We start from the raw sequence: 27,258 nt of genomic DNA on the forward strand, positions 1-27,258 counted from the left end.
TATTGTCCTCTTTCTGATCTCATATTTATAGTTGTAATCGGCTGTACTTTATTTTAACTCATGTTCCTTTAAAAGGGTTTTTATTATTTAATTAGAAATCTTCTTAAAAGAGGTTTTTTAAACTTAGCCTTAAAACTACATTGAAGTGCCACTGAATTAGGGACAGGTAGTGAATAACGAGTTGGGCCTCCTTTGGCCTTTATAATGGCTGCCAAACGACGAAGCATAGATTCAATAAGATTCTGAAAGACAATTTATGACAGAGAAGTTAAAAGAATGCTCATCGACCAGGCAGTAGCCAACCAGGACCTGGGAAAGGTGCAGTTATCTTGCTGGGATACTCCATTTCCGTGTTAATGACAGGACAACATAAATGGATGGAGATGATCGCCCAGCAACTCTATGTACCGAATCATATTATGGGAGGTTGCTACTGGTACCAAAGATCCCAAACACTGCCAAGAGAAAACATCCCACACCATGATTAAGCCACCATGATTCCTTGTACAGTTCCAATCTGCCATACAGGATTCATGCCTTCATGAATCTGACGCCATATTCTCAGCTTCCCATCGGTCAGTTAATTAGTCAGAATCAAGACTCATCACTCCTTGCTACTCATTTCAAGTCCACTACAGTCTATTCTCTGTATTATCTTGTCCAGGCAAGAAGTGCAGCTCGATGGTATGCATTCAACAAAGGTACTCGCGTGGGTCTATGGCTTCCGAAGCCCATATGGTGAAGCGAGCGTTGCAGATCCTTTTACTGACTGTAGGACTGCCGCCCTGATTCAGCGGTGTGGTAATTTGAGCTAATGTTTGGCTTCGTTGACTATGTACAATACGGCTGAGCCGTCTCACACCACGCTTGTTCTAGGTTAATTATCCTTTGCAATTTGCCCAATCGCTAGTTCTTTATCCGACCATCCGTGTATTCTCGATATACTCTTGTCACTGTCGACCTTGAAAATCCTAGCCTACTGAGTATTTTGGAAATTGAACGGCCCATGCGTCGAGTGCCTACTATCTGTCCGAGATTGAAGCTGTCTAAATCAGAAGTTTTACCCATCCTGGTAATTGAAACAACTGATTAACAACAGCCATAGTACTAGCAGTATGTGCATTTAACACAACTTCCTCACGGGAGCACAGATGCCACGAAGCGCTATAAAATTTGCATAGCCATGTCTATCCCTAATTCAGTGGCACTTCAGCGTATTGACATTATTCTAAAATTAGAGAGCTGTTTTAGCGAACAACATACCAAATACGATCCAGAGTTATATTTGAATTTGCCGCCCACAAAAGTTGCCGCCCGGGGCAAGAACCCCGGCTTGCCCCCCGCTAGTTCCGGGACTGATAGTAACTACAGTATCTCAGAAGACATTCATGTAGTTTCTAAAAGAGAAATATTTAGTCTAGATCAGGCCAGTGATAATAATAACAGTTAAAAAAAAGGAAAAAAAATGTTAGCATGAAGGTTAATGCTACGAACCAAGTTTTTATTAATTAATTTATTTATTTTTAGCAATTTTGAACAGCTGTTGATAACCCTCTACACTGCTATTTATAATTGTCCCCGTCAAGTAAATAAGAACTCTTTTAAATATTTTGTTTTATTTCTCATGTTCTATTCTGGCTAAAATCCCAATGTAACTGCATGCTGTAGGAAAGCGAGGGAAATATTTTAACTCTTTGTTCAAGTATAATGTTTGTCTTCTTTATTGTAATATACTGTTGCGTGCGTACGAGTTCGAAATAGCTTGAAAGCACACAGAATTGATGATAGCTTGATAAAATTTATTTTACCAAAAGAAACAGTTCACAGTTTTGGAACTTTCCAGTAAAGTACTGATGCAGCTCTTCACAGTATCACAGTGTACAATCAATCAGTTATTACACTTCAAACTGCTAAGAACGTTTATCATAACGCGATGCAAAGCGCATCTAAAAGGCGAAGCTCTCTCGGATATCTCAATACTCCGAATTCAGCTCTGAACTAGCAACTAAGAGCTGATGCTCTCTCTGGTCTTATGTCGTTTTCACTCGGCCGGTGATAAATCTTTGGTAGATTCCATTTCTCGAAATTACTGAAAGACATATGGTTAAAGTTGCATCTAAAGGCCAGATACGGTTACCGTTGCATTTATAGATTAATTACAGTTATTCAATTGTAATACCCATTACATTTATATATGAACCGGACCCAAATATCGCCAAATGGTAGCCAAGTTTTGCAACTTTTGACGAATTTCGCCAAATTGTCATTTCTTGCCAATTTAGCCAGAAAGCCATTTACGGAAGAGCATCCTCTTTTTAGATTTTCATGTTACATTATACAAATTAAAAAAAAAAAAAAAAACCTACAGTTCCACATACGACTTTACTAAAATTATCTACATGTGTACAAAATTCGTAACATTATGTAATAAAAATTCATTTGTGTGAGGTATCTGTACAAATTTAAGTACTCGATTAAATAATCGATCTTACTTTAACAATAATACTTTTTATATATTTAATAATTTGATTTTAATAGGTAAATGAAATCTAACAAACCACAGAGATAGTTTTATAATTACAATTTGATAGTTAGGGATTTTGCACCTTGATAATACGCCTTTCCACAAAACTCTTACTGTTGTTTTTGTTTATGAATTTTCATAGCCTAAAACTCAATAAATACTTGGCTTCATATTACTCCTGATACAGAATCGTGTGAACAAGGGGTAAAATTTTGGCTTCATGGTTATTATTTTTAATCTGTTGATGAAATAGAATGAAATTCGCTACTAGTCCTCAAAAGGTTTCACAAAACCTACTTTAAACCATGTTCCTTAGAATCGAAAATCTTTGGCATAAGTGCATTACTTTGAAAAGGATGTAATAAATATTGAATTATACGCTGAAATTTAATGTTTTTTGGAATCATTCTCTATACTTTTTTGACCACAGTAGTGCCTTTCTCTGTATATATCTGTATTATACATCGTATGTTTTTAAGCAGAGAAGATAAAATGATGATTGGTCTTCATTTAATGCATACTGATCCATTGTAGTCATCTTATACACAACAAATTAAACTTGAAATGGATGTGTGTAAGTTTTGCGCATTATTTTACACCATTTTTTTTAATAAAATGATCGTTAAGGATATCATGCTTCAGCTTCCGCCAAATAGATCACTTGAAGGGTTTGATCATGTTAGTTTCTAGAGATAAAGGAAACTTTGATTGTGTTTTGCGTCTTCTTTGGACTCATCCAACACGTTTTTGATGAGTTTTGCTGTGTAAAAAAGAGTATTACCTTTCAAGTGTACGGGAACATAGTATATTCTGCAAAACTGAATGTGCAAAGGCATGTGGAATACTCAGAAACATCTAGCATATTGTATGATTATAGCCCCTAAAGGAATCCTAATGTAGTCATTCTTACAATACAGCTCCAACTCAGAACTTTTCATTTCGGAAAAAGTTGCTAGGATGGACTTTGTTTGGCATCTCTATATGTTGTGAAGTATTTTCTCACTCCTTAACACCTGCCTTCGTGGTGTAATAGAAAGCCCATCTAGCTAGCAGTTGGGAGATCCGAAATTCGAATACAGGCGTGGACATTGTTGATTCTTCACGTTTTCTGGTTTCTAAAAAATTCTACATGCCTAACCTAAAATGTGGCCCTGAACTAAAATGTCGCGAACGATAATTCATCATCACCAGAATTTGGCGACTGGGCCCCCACTTCCTGAATCGCCCTTTAAAAAGAGCACAATGTAGGTATTTTCTCCCTTCTTGTCGCGTGCCATCATGATGTAACTGGAAGTACGTCCGGCTAGCAGTAGGGAGGTCTGAAGTTCGAATCCTGGTTAGGGTACCTTTCATTTTTCAATGTTCCTGCTTCGAAAAAACAAGTGACTCTACAATGTAAGCACTTACACAGGAAATATATAAAATGTTTTATACATAAAACAGGCTGGAAGATGAAATGAAAACAGATCTTTAGCTGTTGAACTAAACTATTAGTTTTCAGAGGCTCAGTTCCGGTGTTCTGCGACAGTATATAGCTTGGGACAATAATTTATTTTGGCTGCGAGGAATATTCTCTTATAAGCAAATCAATTTACTACTCAGTTCTAAGTCCAGAATTATGAACACTTATAGAAAATAAAGATGGGTTTTGTATTTTCCGTTTTAACTGACCTAACAGAAATATTTTATTTTTAATATTTATAGTTAAAATGTCTGAATAGGATTAAAGTAATGAAAGGGGAGAGTGGTGAAGAATTGCATCTCATTACCATTGTTACGTAATAACCCTCATTATATAGTTTTAATTTTCAGAAAATGGAAGGTATGTTACGTGGCTTCAGTAATGTCATTTGGTATTAATAGTTTCATATAAGAGAATGTTTCATGTTGTCTCCAATAATGAAGAACTCGCATTATGTAATGCATTGCTAACCACACTTAATATGTTTAAATTTTATATTTTTAGCCTGCGTTGCTTGTTTTTTCGTATTTGATTAAAAATATATAATGCTTGCTTTTAAGTTGCTTGCAACTAAAATGAAATCTATCAATAATTTCTATTGGAGAATCTAATTCTACTTAGGCATTTCGACGAAAGATCATTTATTCAGTTTTATCTGTATTAATACTATAGCTTTCTATATTTGCATCCAAATGCAATAAGAACGTGCTTTGGGACCAAAAAAAAAAAAAAATTGCATTCAAATTATATTTCGCGTCAAAAGCTGTTTACTTATTTAAATAAGGTGTGCTTCTGATATTAGTATTTGTCATAATTTCAAATGAAATTTAAACTCTTATCTTCAGTATCGCTGATTGTATCACCTAACCAAAAGCTCTTTCGCATTCTAACTCTGGGATTAGGCACGGTTTGTAATACCGTAATATTTTGTTCTTATTTTGTCTAAGTTTTTCTTCTAGTTGTTTATTTTGTATCTATCTTCTTACCTAAGAACAAATTTACAAAGGCTTTTAGGATATTGTAAATATAAACTGTAGAGTAGGATGTAGACCCTGTATGCACAATTTTAGCTAAATTCTTTTCTAAAAGTGCCCAGCAATAGACACTAAGGAAATAATATTTATTTATTCTTTTATTATTATTATCATCATTCATTACAGGGTGAAGCCATCCTTTTGGAAGGTTGCCAGCAAAGCAAGATGTCCTTCACACGATCCTCCTTCAAGTCCTCTACCTATCAGTATACGGATGGTAAGTGACTCCATCTAGACGTACGTTTTAGTATTAGAGAACAGAATTAAAGTGGGGATTTACCTTTCTTTTGTATACAACTCTTATCTTAGCCAAAAATTTAGTTGGTATCAGTGTAAAAGGTCTTAAATTAGAATTACATTTTCCCAGTTCTTATTTGATATTCTATTTCAGATATTATAAAAGAATTACATATTTAAAGTTTAGATTTAACGCCAGTTATGATTTTGCTTTTCTCGCAGCCATTTGTAACAGAATTTCATGCACTCATAATTATGGTACTTTCAGATTTAAAAAATCTGAACATATTTTTTGTTTCGATCACAAATAATTATTGAGAATTGAGATTTTCATAGCATTAAATTAAAATTTTGTATTACTTATTTTATTTATTAAAATCATTGACAGTAATCATGACAGACCCCGTTTCAAGTTTCACATACAAATTTTTCATGACTTCAGGTCTTTTAATTGACAAAATGTACTTATTTTGCTAATTTAAAGTGAAAATTTTAGATGGTCAATTAAAAAATATAATGGGATTTATAAGTTACCATGTCATTTCAAATTTCATTTATATTTAGCTTATTTTTACAAAATGATAATTTAGATGAAAAGAAAACTCTAAATTCTTTCTCAGGGAAAAAGGTGAGAATGTATGCCTTTTATTTCTGCAGAAATATAGAATGAATCAAGTTTGTAATATGAAAGAAGATTAATTGTGTAATCTCACTGGGAAAATCTTTTTCCTTTTGTTTTTTCAGACACCGCTACATCTCTTCGCAGTTCATCTGCGACATCTCGGATATCCTCGACCACCTTTGGAGAGGAATCCATATCCTATCATCGCTCATCTAGGATGACTAGAACGGTGGGGGAGCTAGATGATGATAGTCTCTCGCTTTCAACGACAGCTAAGAGGACAAAACTAAGTTCTGCTTATGAAGCTGATGAATCCAGCCTCTCTATGCCCAGTAAAGCAGCTATCTTTTCTAACGCTTTTCAAACAGAGGCACCTACAGAGATAAAAGTAAGAGAAATAAGACATGATTCGATGCTGATTTTTTCCGTCGCCTAACACTTAGTGCTCATTTACATTGTCAGAGAAGGTTCTCTGTCTTATTTTAAATCTAAGAAATGCTGTTAAAATGAAATCAATCAAAATATTTTGTTTCTCTTTGTAAATCTACAAAAATAATGACCTTGAAACGCACAATATTTTCTTGTAAATGTAATAAGCAAAGACATTTTTTAAAATTTTTTGGTGGGAGGCTGTTGTAAATAGCATTTTAAACAAAGACTCAAGTTATTCTTATGCTTATGTTTCATTTTTTATTCTCATTTTTTTGGTATGTTTACTTTCTCGGCAAAAATTGTCTAGGCTAAATATTTGGCAAGCAGCACTGTAAACTATTTTTACAAATTATTAAATCATTTTAGTACAGACTAGCTTTATATTTTTTAAATTTAATTGGTTGTTATAATAATGATCAGAACAGAACTAATTGTAGTTTTGAGGATGGAAAGAATGGATTTTAATGTAGTACAGATATGACATGGATTATATGTTTTCTCTCATCCGGTGATAAGTTATTATTTTAAATATGGCAGTGCAAATTTTTGTTTTGCTTGTAGAGACATTAGGTATTTTTGCAAGCAGGAGATGAAAAATGAGCAATGCCCTCGCCAGGACTCGAGCCCACGGACCTCTGCCGAGTGTGTTGGCCACTACACCACGAAGGCATACTAAGAAGGCGGGAGAAATACCTTATATGCTTTCTATTATTAGATATTTAAGCAAATATTTGCATAAACTTTGAACTAGTTGAGGAAAATTCTGACGGGTATTTAACTTCAGCTTCAGTCAATATCAGTTTTTAGCAAATTTTTCGTCACTGTCTGACGTAGTTGCTAGCTAGTCTAAAAGTCGTCTTTCTTTCCGAAACATTTATGTATTACATTTTTTGAACTAACATACTGCATTTATGAATAAATTATAAATCGACTAAAATAAACAGAGATAGAACAAAGAGGCAACTGAAGAAACTATAAAAGAAGACGAGAAGAATAAATACGTATGGAGAGATTGATTATGTCACAGACAGACACAACAAATTCTCTATGGATTAAAATATTTTTTTTTAATGTCAGAAGGAAAACGTTCATTCACCTAACCAAATTTCTTGCCATTTAAAAAACAGAAAATTTAATAGAAGGCACAACTTGTGCAAACAGATAGAGGTAGAAGCTAGGACAGCACATTTGTGTTATCACAGATGATTGAAGTATTGCTGTACCAAGTTAACTAATAACCTTCGTCTCGATTTGAAATTCCAAAGGAGAACATCCCGTGGGGGCCGATGCGAGGGTCTCTCACCCCTCTTTCCTTGCCACTAGCTCTCGAGAAGATTTTGGCTCACGATGTATTTTGAATGCCACTTCGCCACACAGGTGCTATACATTTACAAATGTCCATTGTGCATTCAGTCAAACATTTGCAGGCATTAAACAGGAAATTAAAATGCAGTCTAAAATGAGTTCGTAGCTGGCCTAACTAAGCTGGTTCAGACTTTAATGGTGCGATTTAACTTCGGACACTAAATGGACAATGCCGAAATTGTATTAAGTGGCAGAGCTGAGAAATAGAAAGTAAAGTTGCGAACGTTTCAGCCAAAAACACTATAATTAAAACATTCGGAACCCTCGCCTTAATTAATCATATGTCTCATTTGAATCCTGGTGGAGGCTAACAAAACGGACAAGTTATAGTAAAAATACAAATCATAAAATTGGGTTAATTAACATAAACTACCTTACAAAATTATCACGTCTTTTGGCAAAATGAGCGTCAAAAACACTGAAGGCAAAGATTTAGAGACATTAGGTATTTTTTTGAAGCAGGCTAGATGAAAAATTAGCAACGCCTTCTCCGGGAATTGAACCGCGGACCTCTCAATTACGCGTTGAGCGTGCAGACCACTACACCACGAAGACTCGCCAAGACGGTGGGAGAAATACCTTATAAGACATGGATATGAAATATTTACGAAATGCTTGAAATAATACATTGAACGTATGAAATATTTACAAAAGCAAGAATAGCAATGATCATTATTATTTTTATTTATAAAATAATATTAAAATATAAGTAAAATGGATCTAGTCTTATATTTACCTTATTAAACATAGAAAAATATTAAATTTAGGGGCGCAAATTGTTATGATCCTAGTAGTTATAAGACCAATGAGGAAAATTATAAAATAATGTTTTTTGCATTTGGTAAAATAAGTTTTTTTTCGACGCCCCCCCCCCGCTACAGAAGTAGTTCAGGAAAACATTAGCACAAATGGTGCTACAAAAGCAATGCCTTTTTTGAACATCTTAAGCATATATATTAATTTAACAAATATTCGTATAAAGCAAATTTAAAATTTAATTGAGAAATATTAATTGCAAAGAAATAAAAATAAAATAATTATTATTGCTGCGAACTAATTTACAATATCATTTAAATTCTAAGAGCATATGTAAATTAATTGTACTTATATAAAACAATATATTATTCCAAAAATTAAATTTATTATTCCTAAAAATTGCATAAGTGAATAATTGCTGAGCAGGTAGGAGACAGACTTATCAAGGGGAAGTTGCCCCCTTACCTAACTCTTCAATTACTCAATTCGTGTTTCGTCATCCATATAGACAAAGATAAAAGTAAAATCAAATGTTGTGAGTTACAAAAAAAGAAATTTAAACAGTGGAATTTTGAGAAAATAGCAAGTAAATGACTAGAGTTAAAATTAATTAAAAGTCAATTAAGATCAGAAAAACAAAGTAATTTAGAAACTCTTGCTTACAGGAAACTTCCTCTACACGAATTATGCATGTAAACCTAAAAAATAAACTATATAAAACAATTGAAATATAAAAATATAAATATAAAAAATAAAAAGGCAAGTAAATAGCAAGTTCTAAATCAACTTACCTAGTTTTGAATTTCTGAGCTGTGCCAGCATTTGCTAAACAAGTGGAGTTGAGTAGTTTGTACTGCTAACTATAAAAATACAGCTCTCTAATACAATGTAAAGTTGAGTGCAAAGCTGCTACCTGTGAGAGCTATTGTAAAAACCATGTTGTAAATCTCAAAAAAAGTAAAATGCTTGCTAGTGTGCAAAAATGTTGCCAACTATGAGTCATTGTAAAAAGTGTAAAAGCAAAAAAAAAATATGTAAAAAAATGCACTGCTACTGTTTGTGAAAATAAGATATTGCAAACAACTAAAGAGTAAAATTATTTGAAAAAAAATTTGTTAGTAAATAAAATTTCGAAAATAGTTTTTAATTGAATTCGAATAAATAATTTTATTTAATTGAATAAATTTAAATACAATTAGAATGGAAAAGAAAATTACCAACTGAAATAAAGAATTATTGTAGGAAATTTTTTGTACTAGACTGCATTATTTAAAACTGAAGTTACAAGTTCAATCAAAACTTTAACTAATTTCTGGCCAAAAGTAAGGAAATTAGAAAATTAAATAAAAATCTTCACTCAGTTCGGGCTGTAATTGAGACTTTTGAGAAAAGTTGGCCCTTCATTAGTAAAAGGAAAGAATACGGTATTGATAAAATATACACTTTTACAAAATATTTACAAGTAATCCTTTAACTCTTCAAAATCCTCCATTACCCTTCAGTTAAGGTTTAAAGTAATATTATCATAACATAAAGAGTTAAAAAACTAAAAAGAAAAGTTAATGCCTGCCTTTTTAATAAAGAATTTAATAAAATATTTTGGGACCTGGTTATTAAATTGAACATTAATTAGTTTTATTATTGCTGTCTTTAAATTTTCTATTTCAGTACATATATTTTTAATTCTAATTTTTTGGCTATATAAAGTGCTGCCTATTACTTTTTTAGAGATATTAGAGTTCCAGTTAATAGTTTCAAACAGGAATGTCCTCCTTTTATCATATAATTTAATTTTGTTGTGTTTAATTATGAGCAGGTGTAGGTATTCAATATTCTCTTAATCCGTATTAGTTCTATTAAGTATTAAACTATCTGGGTAAATTTTAAATTGTTCAAAAGCTGAATTATTAATGAAAGTTTTAATATCATCAGTGTATCTGAATGTATTTGCAAATAACTTTAATTCATTCTTATTAAAACTAAGTTGGAATTTAAATTCATTAGCATAAAAAAGGTTGCATATTTGTGTAGAACTGTTCGCTCCCATTGGAATTCCTTCTACCTGCTGAAAGATCTTATTATTGAATTTAATGTAATTATTAAATAAGGGACATTGCAGCTAAGTTTTCCATCTTTCAATTCAGAGGATGCTTAGCATGTCAGGAAAAAGTTGTGGGAGTTGCATTAAACTAGTATAAATTTCGTCCAATAGTAGAGAAGTATAAAGGTTTTCAAAGTAATAGCGGTTAATGTTCTTGATTTCTAAACTTTTAAATTTGCTGAGAACTGGAGCGTTATTATAAATAATCCAACAAGAGTTGTGCTGCTTGTCAACTAGTTGATGAATTAAAATACAGAGTTTTTGAAGTTTAATCGTAAATATGTAATCTATATTATTTTTATAATTATTTGTACCATTTGCCATAAATCTAAATTTAAGTGGTGATTTATTGCATTTTGGAAGAGCATAAAGATTTGCTAATCTATTGTAGTTAGATGATTGTGTAATTAGTAGTTTCTTATGAATTGCTTTAAGATTTTTTGCTATGACATTTTCTTGCATATTGGTAAGTTTGTAAGTAATGGCATTATTCAGTTCAGTGTCAACTAGTGAGACATAAAAAAAAATTTTCAAATAATGCTGCAATTATTACTGGCTTTGTCAATTTTGGTGATTACGAATTTTTGCTTCAAATCTTGTGTTAGAGAATTGAGAAAATTCCATGCAAAATTGCTGTTAAATTCTATCCTTTGAATACTTTGCCTCATTTCTTCTAACACTTCATGTTTCCAAGCCATAAAGGCAGAATTTGGAATATTTAATTTGTAACTAGTTTTAACTATGAACTCGTCAAGATTTTTTACGAAACTTCTAAAACATTGATTTTTGCCAATTTTCAGTACAGGTCGAAATTTTGTGCCTTTTTTCATTAAATTTCTTAAAAGCTGGTTTTTAACTATTGTTAAATTGCCAGTAACAATATGTTTATGAAAATCGTCTACCTAGTCTTTATATTGAAGTTCTTTGCAGAGCTGTAGAAGCTAGATCGTGGTGGTTAATTAGCAATTTGCTAAGAGGTTTTTGATACTTAAAAGCTGGTGAGATTTGTACTTTAGTAGCTGGAAACTGTTGTGACATTATCTGAAAATTCTGTAGAGCTGAATATTGCCATAGTTCGGATGTAGGAAGTTGATTGTGCAGTAATATTTATTGTACTTGTTAGTTGTAGAGAATTTAAAACTGCAAAAATATGTAACAAGCTCTTTGATAATATTGGGTCCCGTAAATTGCTGTTGAACAAAATTTACAAGTTTCACTAAGAATTTGTGTTTACAAGTATGCAACCAAGTAATGATTATTTTTGGTGAAATTTTCAGTTAGAAAGTAATTATTAATGTTACTGTATCCATTGTAGAAAAAATTTAGTTTTTGTTTATTACCTACTCTTGTCCCTCGTAATATTTTTTACTGAATAATTTAAAATGGCTGTAAGTTGGAATTTCAGAATTTAACACTTGTTGAATTTGTTTAGCCCATATGGGTAATTGGAATTTTACACTGGTTGAATGTGTTTAGCCCTGTTCATGCGATGCGTGCGTTGTTATACAACAATTTCAATTTAACTAGATGTGGACTGTACTAAATATTTTATTCGACAACTTTAATCAAATGCGTGCCATCTTTCAAGCGATGACTTACTACTAACAACAACAGCAATAAAAAATAAAACCGAGTAAGCGTTTACAGGGTTGCTGTAATGAACATCTGCGCCATGCAAGGCGCCAAGAAGAGAAAAAAATGACGTAATCTTACAGTTAAATAGTCTTAATGACTTAACATACCCCCCGGCATTGAAGGGTTACTTCAATAATTTCGTGCGATAATATTCATAATAACTTACAAAATTGTACAATTACTACTTTATACAATAATGCAATACGAATAACATCTCTTAATTCAATATAATAGTATTCAATTTTCAATACAAAATTTTGTACACAATACAATGTACAATACAAGTTTTATAATAATAAGCTAACACTTAACTAACTTAGGAAGCTACTTCTTGGGGTAAAATTGCAATTTTTGTAATTCCACGCTTAATGATGCCCTTTGCTGCCTGTATTTCTACTACTCTAACCTTACCGTCAACTCCAGGAAAAATTCTTGTAATGCGCCCTAACACCCATCTACAGACAGGAAGCTCATCCTCCTTAACTAGTACTAGCATACCTATTTTAATATTCATTTGTTCTACCTTCCATTTTGAACGCTGTTGTAGTGTGTTTAAATAGTCCCTATGCCAACGATTCCATATCAACTGGACAAATCTGGTAGTTCGTTTCCATCTTGAGAGTCTGTTTTCAGGTATATCAATTAATTCGGGTTCTACTATAGCATTCAAGGGTCTTCCAATGAGAAAATGACCTGGTGTTAATGCCTCTAAATCATTTACATCGGAAGATAAGGGAGTAATAGGGCGAGAATTTAAAACAGACTCTATCTGAGTTACTACAGTTAATAACTCCTCGAAAGTCAACCTTGCATTACCTACAATCCGCTTTAAGTGGTATTTCACGGATTTTATTCCAGATTCCCATAGTCCACCAAAATTAGGTGTCCATGGGGGAATAAACTTCCATACTATTCCTTCTTCACCTAAATAATCTGCTAATTTTTTGTCAGGATTTCTAATTAAATTGTTAATTCTTTGCAATTCGGCATTTGCGCCAACGAAGTTTTTTGCATTGTCTGAGAAAATGATTGAGCATTTTCCGCGCCTAGCAATAAATCTCTTTAAGGTGGCAATAAATGCGTGAGTGGTGAGATCACTCACTAGTTCGAGATGCACTGCCTTTGTTACAAGGCAAATGAAAAGAGCTAAATATACCTTATGAAGAGTTCCTTTCCTCTGTCCCTTGTACCTAATAAAAAATGGACCGCAAAAATCGGTGCCGACATGATTAAAGGGTGAGCTTGGATTTACGCGCTCTGCAGGTAATGACCCCATAATTTGTTCGATAGTGACTGGTTTATTTTTACTACAAATTATACATTCATGGGTAATCTTTCTAGTTAAATTCCTACCTTGTAATGGCCAAAATTTCTGTCTCATAAAACACAATAATGCTTGCGAACCTACGTGTAAATATTTCCGATGATAATGCTCAGCAATCAGCTTAGTTAGTTTGCATTTAACAGGCAAAATTATTTGCTGTTTTTGTGAAAACATTACATTGGCCCCTTGTAATCGGCCTTCTACTCTCATTACATTATTTGCATCCAAAAAAGGGTTCAAAGAAAGCAAATTACTTTTATTATTAATGGGTTTACCTTGTGCGAGGGAGTTGTATTCTGAATAAAAACTACATTTTTGAACCTCTCTTACTAAAAAGGATTGTGCCTCATTTATCTCCTTTGAACTTACTCCTCCTGTTCTTCTCTGTGCTCCTTTCTGTTTTGCACACCTAGAGTTCCAAATGAACCTGAAAATATAACTAACAATACTGTAGGGTTTATATTTATTTTAACTAACATTTATTTTAAGTTTAAACTATCTTTCCTGTCAAGCCTTACTTTCCCCTGGAACTGCCAATGCCAGAATATGTAAATTTGAGTAGAACGCGCAAGGATTCAAATTATCAGCGGAAGTAGTATGATTTAAATAGTAGGAAACGAGTTCGGTGAGAGGGTTATTCTTACTTAGCGAGCGCGGAGGTAGAAATCGAGAATTGAAGAACCCCGCGTTGCGGCCTATGTGCTTGGCGGGAAGTAGTTGCAATTGTTCCAGTGAGCTTCAAGTCTGCTGAATTAGCTGCGGCTTTTGTAAAACGCGGTGAGTTAGTTATTTTAGAGAGCCTCATAGTTAGAATATTGTCTTTACTTTCTTTTCAGGTTCTTATTTTTATTTTGACTGCCGAGTTGGCACCGTTTGTAAGCGTCAAGAGAACGCAATTGTAATTCATTACGTTGAATAAAAAGGGACTTAAACCCTTTACAAGACTCTGTGGTTTATACAAGCTTTCACAGTCACCTCTTGGTTGCGTGCAAGTTAGAGGCGCGCAACGTTATATTGGCGCCCGAACACTTATCGAACTGAAATGGCCGAAAATTGGATGGAAGCCGCTGGACAACACCAAGAAATGACAACTCAGTTAGAAGGATTTGGATACCTGGTCCAGACTTTGAGAGCATCAATCAAGCCAAACCTCTATTTCGACGGAAAAAATTCGGTGTCCGTATTTTTAGAAGGTATAGAAAACCACTTTCAGCTCTACCCTGTGCCTGAAAGACAAAAAGTCGCCATCGCCACATCAGCACTAAGAGGACAGGCCGCGCTATGGTGGAAAAATATAGGAAAATTTCTACTAGGTGAATTTGGAAGCCCGACGTATACATTTGAAAATTTCAAAAAATCGTTAGTAAAGGCCTTCCCCATAGTGAAAGATCGCGCACGGCTGGAAGCCGAACTATATAGTTTCTATCAACGGGATACAGCACAATTGACGGACTTTATTTTACGAAAAATCAAGCTAACGGATATGCTGTATGGCAAGAAACCCGATGCGGAGATTATTGAAATAATATTACCAAGATTGTTACCCGCTGTTCAAGACTACTTTGAAATTAGAAACCCAACCACATTGCAGGAACCTTTCGAATTGGCGGTGAAATTTCAAAATCGCAGAATAGCGGAAAGAGCGAGAGGGGAAACATATTCTCAAAGTACCAGAAGGAAGGAGGAAACCAGAAATGGAAATCGCTCATATGGGGGAAAGAACTATCAAGCTAACGCATCGAAACTCGAAGGTCAAGGCCCAAAAAGAAAATTTGAAAATAAGCTTCCGCGTACCCAGAAGACACAGATTGAAAGGAAAGCTTTAAACGACTAGAGGGGCCTGTGAAAGGGAGGGTCCAGACCCCGGAAGTTTTAGAAAAACCCTCAAATAGACATCTAAATACAGTCATCGTAAAAAACTCACAGCTACCAATTATACAAGTCCTGGTTGGCGATGTACCAGTAGAAGCCCTCATCGATACAGGGGCAGAAGGAAATTTCATGAGTGAAAAGTTCTTCAAAAAGAATTTTTATAGGATACGAATATTCAAAACCAGAAATACGGAAATTATAGCGGCGCAAGGAAAAACATGTCACTGCATCGGGAAAGTATCATTAAACTTACAGATAAAAGAGGAAAATCTCAAAGTATTAATTTTTGTGGTGAAACACCTCCAACACTCTCTTATTTTAGGTATGGACTTTTTAAGGGCCGCGAGGGCCAAATTAAATTTTCAAGATAGTTCCGTGGTGCTGGAGATGGACCAGAGGGTGGTGGAACCTGCGGAGACACCTGAATTGGACCTTAGCCATTTGAATGACCAGGAAAGTAAAGCAATACAGCAAGTGGTGAGTAATTTTTCTCATTTGTTTTCAGAAAAACCGGGAAACTGTCAGATCGTGACTCACAAGATTCAATTAAATGCCGAAAAACCTTGTAGGACTAAACCGTATCGCTATGATAAACAAAAAGACTTAATCATCGAAGAACATATTCAGGAGATGTTAAAGAATAAAATAATAACGCCCATAAATAGTGAATACGCGAGTCCAGTCGTACTATGTAGGAAAAAGAACGAGTTTCCTCCTTCGGATAAAAGGGCTTGGAGGTTTGCTATCGATTATAGAAAACTAAATAGCATAACTAAATTTCCAGTTTACCCTTTGCCGGTTATAGACGAGATCATTAGACAGATCAAATCGACGAGATATATGTCTACTTTGGACTTAACGTCTGGCTACTATCAAATAGCTATGAGACCCGAAGATGTACATAAAACCGCGTTTATAACAAAATCGGGCACTTATGCATTTTTACGCATGCCTTTTGGGTTGTGTGGGGCCCCATCAACATTCCAGAGAGCTATGGACATTGTTCTAAAGCCTGTCCTAGGAAAATCAACTTTAATTTATCTAGATGATATAATTATAACGAGTAGTACGTTGGAACAACACGTTAATGACCTCGAACAAGTTTTTAAATTATTAAAAGAGGCCGGTCTTACAATTAACGCCTCAAAATGCAAGTTCGCAACTAAAGAACTTAAATATCTCGGTTATAAAATTTCGCAAAAGGGTATAGAAACGCAAGATTCAAAAATAAAAGCTATTAAGAATTTCCCACCGCCCAACACCGCCAAGAAACTTTCGTCTTTCCTTGGATTATGTTCTTACTATCGATCTTTCATAAAAGATTTCGCTAATATTGTTGAACCACTCTTAGTAATCAAAAGAAAAAAGAGTAAATTTACGTGGACAGCGGAAGCGAACACAGCTTTTGAAAGATTAAAAGAAGCGCTTATTAATGCCCCTGTTTTAAAATTCCCTGAGGGGGATGAAAACCTGGAAATTGCGGCAGATGCATCAGACTATGCGGTGGGTGCGGTTCTTATGCAAAATAACCATCCGCTGGCATTTTTTAGTAAAACATTGAATCAAACACAAAGGAATTATACAGCTACAGAAAGAGAAACATTAGCCGTATTAATGGCTGTACACAAATTTCGAGTTTATTTCGGCAAATCGCCAGTAACAGTCTTTTCGGATCATGCGGCTGTTGGTAGACTTTACTCGGGAAAAAACCTAACGCCCAGGTTAATAAGATGGGCTTTAAAACTCCAAGAATATAATATCACAATAAAATATAAACCGGGTAAGGAAAACAATGTAGCTGACGCACTTTCTCGTATAAAACTGGACGATGAAGGTAATGAACTTAAATGCGCTGTGTTGACTTCAAAAATTTTAGATTCTAGAGATACGATTATTACTGAACTGAAAGCTGATCCTGAATTTGGAAATATCTATGCTTATTTGAAAGACCCCGAAAGCTTTGAGCACACAGATATCGATGCGATAAGAAATAGAGCAAAAAACTATGAAATAATAGATAATTTATTATTCTATATGAAAACAACAAACGAAAATCTTGAGTATAAGCCAGTCATCCCAGCCTCGCTTCGATTAAGCATTTTGAGGGAGTTGCACGAAAACAAAACAGCGGGCCACCTCGGGGTCAGAAAGACTATAAAAAGGGTACGCGAGGCGGTATATTTCCCGCAATTATACAAAATAGTAACGGCGTATGTCAGGTCCTGCAATCAATGTCAGTTAATAAATGATATTAATTACAGCCCGGCCGGGTACTTAAATAGCATTCGCGCTACATTTCCGAATGAAATTTTAGGCATAGATCTCCTTGGTCCCTTCCCCCAGAGCGAGTTAAATAAAAATCGTTTTCTTTTAGTAATAGTAGATCATTTTTCAAAATGGATAGAAATTGTTCCACTTAAACGCGCGTCAGCCAAAACAGTCGCAGATGCATTCTTACACAGATACATTTTAAAATACGGTGCACCGATAAAAGTCATTAGCGATAACGGAAAACAATTCATTAGTCAAATATTTGAAAACATATGCAATGGACTTGATATACGCCATATCAAAATGGTTCCGTATAGACCACAGGCTAACATAGCAGAAAGAGTTAATAAAAACATTGTAAAAATAATTCGCAGTTACGTTAGCACACATCACAAGCGCTGGGATGGCTACATAAATGAATTAGCTTATGCTTTAAGAACGGCACATCATGATACTACGGGAAAACCTCCAGCAGAATTATTTTTAGGCAGAAAGTTAATTACGCCTTTAGATAAATTATTCTTTGTGCAACAAAGAGAGCAGGAATTTAAACAAAAGGAAGTGCAAAAGCTAATTGATCAGGCACTTAAAACCTCGGATACGGCAAGAAATAGACAGAAAATTTATTATGATAGAAAACGCCGTGAAGCAGATTTTAAAGTTGGGGATAAAGTATTGAAACGGAAATTTTCTTTATCAAGTGCCCCAGACAATTTTATGGCAAAGCTAGCTCCAACGTTTGAAGGCCCCTATGTAATTCAGGAAATCAAAGGAGTAGTCTTATATCTTAAAAACGAGAGAGGGGAAATCTGTAAAGCAAGTCCCGACCAGGTGAAAAAATACTATAATCCAAATGATTTTGAAATCCTTAAAAGTTTCTTGCAGGACTCAAGTCTAAACGAAATAGAAAGGCCAGAGACTGCAACAACTATTCCACCACCCAAGAAACGGAGAACTGAAGAGAGACCTAGCACTTCTACAACCCGGACGTCGGTATCAAAAAGAAAAAAGGATTTTCAAACTCCGGCGTTTAAGAAAAACAAAAATGCAGATGAACCGGGTAAAGAAACCGTGGTAAAGACGAAAACACCACCTACAAAAGATGGCAGGAGAAATTACACATCAAGGAGAACGCGCACACGGCCACAGAGTCAGGTGCCAGCAAGGCCGCCGTTCCGGAAACTGAAACGCCAACAGGAGGCACAAAAATACGACGAACAGAAGAAATTCAAGAAGGACTCCAGACCGGAGGACGTCAAGACCAGCCGTCCCAGGCAGAAACGCAAAGGCCAACAACCAGACGATTACTCCGTCAAGAGGCCAGCATGTAGAGGACGCAAAAGAAAGAGCAACGGGGACGACACTCGGAGACCAATAAGGAGAAGATTGACATCCATGACACCTCTAACTTGGGATCAATTTTGTCAAAAACGGATGACGGAGTTTCAAGCATCGAAAACTCAAAGATAAGTTAAAACCTTCTATAAATTTTTTTTCTCTTTTGTTCCGAAATGTTATGCATAAGTACGAAGTTCTATGTTTTGACGAAAGTCAATATGTCTCGGTTGAGACTTAGTTTTGTTTTACTTTATTTAGCTAAGGCAAAAGTATTATTTCCTTTAAGTGTAAAAGCTAAAAACAAGCATTTTCTGTTGGTCGAAAGACTAATTCTGTTATGTTAAAGCCAAAATTTGGCCGGAGATAAAAATAACTTCGTATTCTTGTACTAATAAGAATTTTAGTTTCAGTGCCGCCAGTTTGGCGAAGAATGAGTAAAGTAAAAATTTATTTTCTCTTATTCATTTTATGGTAAATTGTAAAAAGCATATGTATTAAACTTTTGTAAATGTATGTAAATACTTGCATGTTATGTAAAAGTAGAATTTAGTCTAGAAGCATAAAATTGTAGATGCTAAAAGTGAATGCTTAAAAGCAATGAAGTCAAAAATTAAGTATTAAACTGTGAAGTCATGCTTTAGAGCGAAAGCCTGCATGTTTAAAGATGAATGAGGGCGAAGTTAGAATGAATGTGTTTTGTAGGGTTCTCCACCTACATTTGAATTTTTAAGAATATTAAAGTAGCTCATTGAGTTGTAGAATGTCGAGTAAGGTGTGTCTATTTGGTTGTTGAATTCTAACAAATCATGGTGGTTAGGGGAAGTGTTGTAAGACTAAAACACGAATATTCCCGTTTGACACCACACACGGTGGAGAGCCAGGGTAAAGTTAAATTAATGCTTGAAAAATTGAATGAATGTGAAGTAAGCAATAACTAAGAAAAACGAATCGTTAAAAACAAAAATTTATTGTGTCAAGAAAGTGTAAATTATAATGTATGTAGAAAGATACTGATACTTATTCCTTCCAGATGCTGGAAGGAAAGACCAAGATTGATTGATGAAGTCCAGGAAAAGTTGCTGTAAGAAGAAAGCTTTGTAACGAATAACAGAATTTTAATATATAATTGTTCCATAAGATTTTTTTTGTGTAAACGAGGCTTTCGCCAGTTAGTTCAGAATTAGATAAACTTACAACAGGTCGTTTGTAGGACCTGCTTCCAAGTTTTCCAAATTCTGGCAGCGGCAAATGTAGGGTTTATATTTATTTTAACTAACATTTATTTTAAGTTTAAACTATCTTTCCTGTCAAGCCTTACTTTCCCCTGGAACTGCCAATGCCAGAATATGTAAATTTGAGTAGAACGCGCAAGGATTCAAATTATCAGCGGAAGTAGTATGATTTAAATAGTAGGAAACGAGTTCGGTGAGAGGGTTATTCTTACTTAGCGAGCGCGGAGGTAGAAATCGAGAATTGAAGAACCCCGCGTTGCGGCCTATGTGCTTGGCGGGAAGTAGTTGCAATTGTTCCAGTGAGCTTCAAGTCTGCTGAATTAGCTGCGGCTTTTGTAAAACGCGGTGAGTTAGTTATTTTAGAGAGCCTCATAGTTAGAATATTGTCTTTACTTTCTTTTCAGGTTCTTATTTTTATTTTGACTGCCGAGTTGGCACCGTTTGTAAGCGTCAAGAGAACGCAATTGTAATTCATTACGTTGAATAAAAAGGGACTTAAACCCTTTACAAGACTCTGTGGTTTATACAAGCTTTCACAGTCACCTCTTGGTTGCGTGCAAGTTAGAGGCGCGCAACGTTATAATACGTAATAATTTAAAATAATTGTTAGTGATATCTAGGACATTATCAATAAATTTTGAAGGCAAAGTGCATAAACAAGCAGTGTCAGTTCTTTTTCTCAGTTCATTAGAAAATGTCTCTGTTTTTTCTAATTGTTCAAAGTCAATGTTCTTGTTTGGTATGACACCCTCACTCAAGAATGGCGGACCTTTCCACCACAGATCAGCATCATGCAGCTTGTCAAAATTCAGTCCTCGGGAAATAAGGTCTGCCGGGTTCTCCTCTGAACGCACATAATTCCACTGGCATGTCTGTGTTAGGTCTTGGATCTGCAACACTCGATTAGCAACAAAAGTTTTTAGTACATGCGGAGGATTCTGAAGCCATGCTAACACTATGGTTGAGTCACACCACAGACATATTTTGCTGATGTCCAATTTCAATAAAGGCCCCACCTTTGCAACAAGCTGTGCTAGCAGTACAGCTGCGCAGAGTTCCAGTCAAGGTACTGTCAGCGGTTTTAGTGGAGCTACTCTGGACTTGCTGCAAAGCAAATGTGAAGATAAATTATTGTCACTTCTACAGCGTAAATAGATGGCTACTCCGTATGCGTGTTCTGATGCACCTGAAAATCCATGAATTTGTATATCAGAAAAACTATCCTGTAAAACATATCTACTGACTTTCAAATTGTTGATAGATTGCATTGAATCAATAAAAAGTTGCCAATCCTTAATTATCCTTTCGGGTAGCGGATCGTTCCAATCAAGCTTCAATAACCGAAGTCTTTGGATGAAGATTTTTGCTTTTGTTATCACTGGACCAAGCAGTCCTAATGGATCATAAATGCGAGCAATATCAGACAACACTGTTCTCTTTGTGTAAGTAGTTGGTTTCTTGATCGTTGATTTGTACGAAAAACAATCTATCTTTGGATTCCATAATAATCCTAAAGTTTTGATGCTCTGATCGTCATCGAAATTACTGAAAGAATATTCCTCTTGTCCATCCGGAAACTGCAAAAGATCAGGATGATTAGCACACCATCTGTGCAGACGCATTCCTCCACGTGATAATAGGTTAATCAATTGCGACTGTAATTCTTTAGCCTCTATTAGAGTATGGGCTCCTGTGAGTACGTCATCGACATAAAAATCCCTTTGTACTCTTGGCGCTGCTAACGAAAAATTGTTTTTCTCCTCTTCTGCTAATTGATTAAGTGTGCGTGTTGCTAAATATGGTGCGTTGGAAGTACCGTAAGTTATAGTCTTCAGTCTATAGACCTTAACTGGTTCTTCTTCACTACTCTTCCATAAGATGCGTAATAAATCTCTTTGGTGTTCTTTAATCAAAATCTGACGATACATTTTTACAATGTCTGCTGTGAAGGCAATTTTATGTGTTCGAAATCTGCAAATAATATCAAATAGTTCGTCTTGAACTAACCCTCCATTCAGCAGAATATCGTTTAACGAAATTCCAGTAGTCGTAGGAGCAGTGGCATCGAACACTACCCTAAGTTTAGTGCTAGGTTTCTCGGGCCTGAAAACCCCATGGTGAGGAAGATAATATGAGAAACTAGAGCTATCCCCTTCATCAATTTCTTCGGAATGGCCTAATTCATTATATTCCTTAATGAAATCTTCGTCTAAGTGTTTCATTGCGGGATTGCGAGTGAAGCGTTTAAGTAGATAATTCAGTCTTTTGCTAGCGTTTTCTCTCGATTCCCCTAAAAGGCTAAGTCCTTCCTCCTTAATTGGCATTTCCACTACATATCTGCCATCATCTTGCCTCGTGTGTGTACGAAGAAAGTGCTGTTCACAAAATTCCTCTTCCTGACTTTTCACTTTTTTTGCTTCATTAATACCTTCAATCTCCCAAAACCTTCTCATGTTGTCAGATAAATTATCCCCATTTTCCACAAACCCACAAAAATTATCAACACTGCCTTGCTGCTGCATGCGTACTGACCCGCTAACGATGTATCCAAAAACTGACTGATGGAGAATCAGGTCTTGCATATTTATTCTATTTGTTCCCAGTAAATCAAAAAATATTTCGTTAGATAATAAAACATGTATTTGACCAGGTTTATAAAACTCTGGATCAGCTAAACCAATGAGTTGCAACTGCTTAACATCAGAAATGTTTATATATCTAGCAGGCGTTACGCGAGTTATTTTTGGAACAACAAAAAATTGTAAGGTACGAATAAAATCTCTAGTAGCGTTAGCGATGGTTGCTATAGCTTTTTCCTTAACACCCATAACTGTACCATTGATACCTGAAATAGAAGCGTTTATTTTTCTTTTCTTCAAATTCAATAACTCTGCACCTTGTTTAGTAATGAAATTATTTTGAGTACCGGAATCCAGCAAGGCTCTCAGCGAGATAAATTTTCCATCATTACCCTTAACGAAAATAATTGCAGTTGAAAGTAGAACTTGTTTATTAAAAGAACTGGAAATATTCAGCGCAGTACCGTTAATGGACTTTGCTTGGTTGGTTTCATTAGTGTCACTAACCTTTTGGCTGTTTGCCATTGGAGTAAATGTATCAGCATTTGGAGAAAGATTACTGCTTAATTTATTAGTCTTGTTTGTGATTTGATTCGATGTGCCATTTGCTTTATCGAAATTTTCTTCATTTCGATCAAAATGTAAGAGCGAATTGTGAAATTTCTGAAATTTTCTGCATGTATTAGAACTTTTACAGTCCTTGATTGTGTGGACCGAAGATAAACAATTGAAACATAGTTTTTTTGTCTTTACAAATTCAAATCGTTTCTTGACTGTTAGATTTAAGAATTGCGCATATTTCAACAATAAATGATCAGCTTTACAATAAGGACAACTTTTTGAATTTTCCGAAAGTGATGTAAGAGCTTTGGTATTAAATGAACGTTTCGATTCCCCATGCGGAGGTTTGTAATGTGATAGGGTGCGAGCGTGTTCCTTCAAAAAACATGTCAGTTGTTTAACCGTTCCTATCTCGTCTTTTTTAAGTGACCTTTCCCACCAACACCGAGTATTTCTATCCAACTTTTCAACTAATAAATAAACAATTAACGTGTCTGAAAATTCTTCCACTTTTGCTCCAATGCTTCCAAGGATCGTAAACATTCATGCACCTTATCGATAAATTTTAAAAGCGACGAAGTAGAATCACTCGTTTGAGGTATAGAAATTAATTTCTTTATGATAGAATTGATCAAATCTTTTTTGTTGCAATAGCGCTCAACCAACAGATTCCATGCTATGTCATAATTCGAATCTGAAATTGGAATGGACTGAATAATATTTAAAGCGTCTGCCTTACACGAACTCTTTAAATATTGCAATTTTTGCGCATTAGTTAATTTGCTATTTTTATGCACAGCTGCGGAAAATAAATCCTCAAATTCAATCCATTCTTCGATTTTCCCACTAAATATTGGAAGAGACAATTTAGGCAATTTTATATCCGAAACAATTATGTCTTTACTCGAACCGTTTTCATTTGAGCAGCTATTCTTTTGAGAACGGATCTCAGAAATTTTTCTTTTAATTTTCAAATGAATTTCATCGAGATTATCTACTACATTTTCCTTTTCCTTAATGAATTCGTCAGTGTCCTTTTCTTCACAATGTGCAAATAAAGAATCGAAAATGTTACTTAATTCCTTTTTAAATTCTAATATTTTTGATTCGTATAACTCCAATAAGGAAATATCTGCTTCATCCACTGTAGAATTTACCTTATTTTCAAACTTTCTGATACTGCATTTTAAACTTTTTTGTTAGCTTTAATCCCTTTCAATTCACTCATCATGAACAAATAAATAATTTATCACTTACCGTGATTGCAGATTTCTCGACAGCAAATTTTCTAATTCTGCTGTATTAGGCATGTTAAAATTGGTAGTAGCGAATTTTTTAATATGTGCTCTGTGGTTGTTAATTCTAATATTAAGACAATTTTGGGGTTGTCCTACAAATTTAAGGTTGCAAGTGTTACATGAGATAAGATATATGTAATTAAATGTTTTTCAAAAGGGCAGTTGTTTTGTGACTGTGATATTAAAAGGCATAGTGCTAACTTTACAAGTAAGTCATTTGCTAGAATGACATTTATGAAAATTTATGTGATTGAGACGAGCCATTATAAAAGTAAAGAGGGAGCTAACCCACAATACAGTGAATTTTTAAAGAAAAAATTCTTAACTCAAATTTTGGACAGGAATTTTTTAAAAACTGGGAATCTAAATGGTATTGCTAATTGAATTCGCTAAAATTTAAAAATTTAAAATAACTATTGGTATTAAAAATACTTCAAGTTAAAATTTTAAATTAAGTTAAAAAAATTAGTTAAGCGTAAAAATATTTAAAAGGAAACTAAACTATTTGAACTAAGTTACATTTGAAAAAATGAAAAAAGTGAAATCAAACAAGGTAATTAGCGCTAAAAGCTGCTAAGTAGTAACAACATTGTTTCCCAAGAAAATAGTGAAGTTAAACTAAATTTAAATAAATTGCTTCACTATAAGTTAAACTATAGATTGCTTTATAAAACAGATTATAATTTTCTTTAAAGTACACTTTTAAATATTTCTGCGAACAAAAGATTCTGGGAATGCTTCATTTAACATATATATGTGCAAGAAATCGCTTGCGAAGTATTTCCAGATGTTGTTACGTCTTTTATCGATATATGGCAACAATCCGTATGTCGTTAATTTTTATGATTTTCAAACATATTAATTTTTAGTGACTAATGAAATTTGCATTAGCGATTTTCCAAAATGGTAAATCTTACGAGACAAAATACACGCATTAAATTCTGTTCTTGCAATGGAATTTCTATTAAAATGTTTGAAATATTGAAAAAACGCGTTTGAGGACAACAATTTACGAAAATTCAGAATTTTTTAAGAGGTATAAAAGTTTAAGGAATGTAGAGAATGTTTCGAAGATGACCAAATTCTGGAATATTAGACATGTCAATTAATGAATAACAGGTTTGATGCTTAGCGATCATCATTTAACAGTTAGGAATATTATTGAATACGTTCCTATATCATTTGGATCTTGTCAAGCAATTCTGAAAGATAGTTTGAGTCTGCGGCTCGTCGTTTCTCGAGTTACATATTGAACTTTATGCAAAAACAACAATGTCTTCAAAAGGCCAGCAATTTTTAAAACGCAATGTTGGGGAAACATGGTTCTATATTTTTGACATAGAGGAAGAAGGTCAGCGATCAAATACTAAATGATGTTGAGAAGGTAAAGCAAAATGCAAGTGGACGTTTGGAAGGCAGGTGATTATTTTATTTGATTATGGCAAAGCACACGAGGGTTGTTTGCCTAAGAGGAAGGATGCCTATGTGCATGACATTCTAAGAGCAATGGACTCGTTTCCATGTTACACATGGAGAAAACCCAGAAAACACCCATGCAGCCAGCCCTTTCACAGCTCTTTCGAGCTCCGGTCGAACTACCAGTATTCAGTATCTTTACCGCTCAGCCGCTGATTTTCGGAAGCAAAACGATGCAAAACGCATGATGAAAAGACATGACGAAGCGAAACACATGTGGACGTTGGAAAGGAAGGTAGAACATGGACCGAAATCATCACATCAAATTCGGTGAAAAATCAAGATAATATCGACAATTGTTTTAGGTTGTTGTCTTGTTACAAACTATTAATAAAGACTATTATTTGAATATTTTGCGGCATTTACGATAAACGATTCGTAAAACGATCAGAATTGTGACAAAATGACTCAACGGGTTTTGCACCATGATAATGCATCTGCACACAATCCTTCTACTGTTTGTAAATTTTTTGCATAAATTTCAAAAAATACTTCTATGAAAACTGAATATGCCCCTGAAATATCAATGTACGATTTATTATTATATCCATGATTAAAACCATCGGTTCAGGGTCACCGTTTCGGGTTTATTGATATAATCAAAGAATTCCTCTGTAAGTCTCCAAGGGGTTTCGCGAAAATAATTTTAAAATACTTTTCGAAGATCTGAAAAACTGCTGGCGTAACTGTTCCAGGGAGGATTAGTTCGAAAAGGATGTAATGAATATCAATCATTAAACTGAAATCTTTGGCTTCATGGAATATTCCTGATATACGTTTATCACAATAGTATTCTCTCATCAAGAGAATAATTGCTTTTGCAGATGAGTAAATGAACCAAAACCCTCGGGTGTTCATATTGTATCACATTTAAGGTTTCAACGAAGGAGTTCTGGACCATGAACTCCATACTTTGGAGGGGGGACAGACTTATCGAAAAAGGAAAGAATGCAAAGAAAATGATTTTAGTAACTTTTTGAAAAAAGTGTAATGTATTGAATATTCGATTAATGGAGCTAAAGGAATTCGATTTATCAAGGAAAGTTAGTACATTCTTAGCATACTCTGTCGGGGCCGGGGAAATTTCAGGTCGACTTATCAAATATTTCAAATTATAGAAATTCGAGTAACTGAAGCGC

The 27,258-nt window shown here is 34.5% G+C and overlaps 1 protein-coding gene across 1 annotated transcript in view; it reads left to right on the plus strand.

The window, feature by feature from the left end:
- LOC118190192 (protein Obscurin-like) overlaps positions 1 to 27,258 on the plus strand; it is a 735,887-nt gene that overhangs the window by 260,467 nt on the left and 448,162 nt on the right. Inside the window, exons 11-12 of the mRNA XM_085817109.1 lie at positions 5,147 to 5,237; positions 6,002 to 6,267. Of these exons, the coding sequence (XP_085673235.1) occupies positions 5,147 to 5,237; positions 6,002 to 6,267 (357 nt within the window). The remainder of the gene's footprint in view (positions 1 to 5,146; positions 5,238 to 6,001; positions 6,268 to 27,258) is intronic.

Source organism: Stegodyphus dumicola, chromosome 5 (assembly GCF_044657685.1).
Source record: "Stegodyphus dumicola isolate Sdum_Otavi_A_Nest chromosome 5, ASM4465768v1".
Classification (NCBI taxonomy): domain Eukaryota; kingdom Metazoa; phylum Arthropoda; class Arachnida; order Araneae; family Eresidae; genus Stegodyphus; species Stegodyphus dumicola.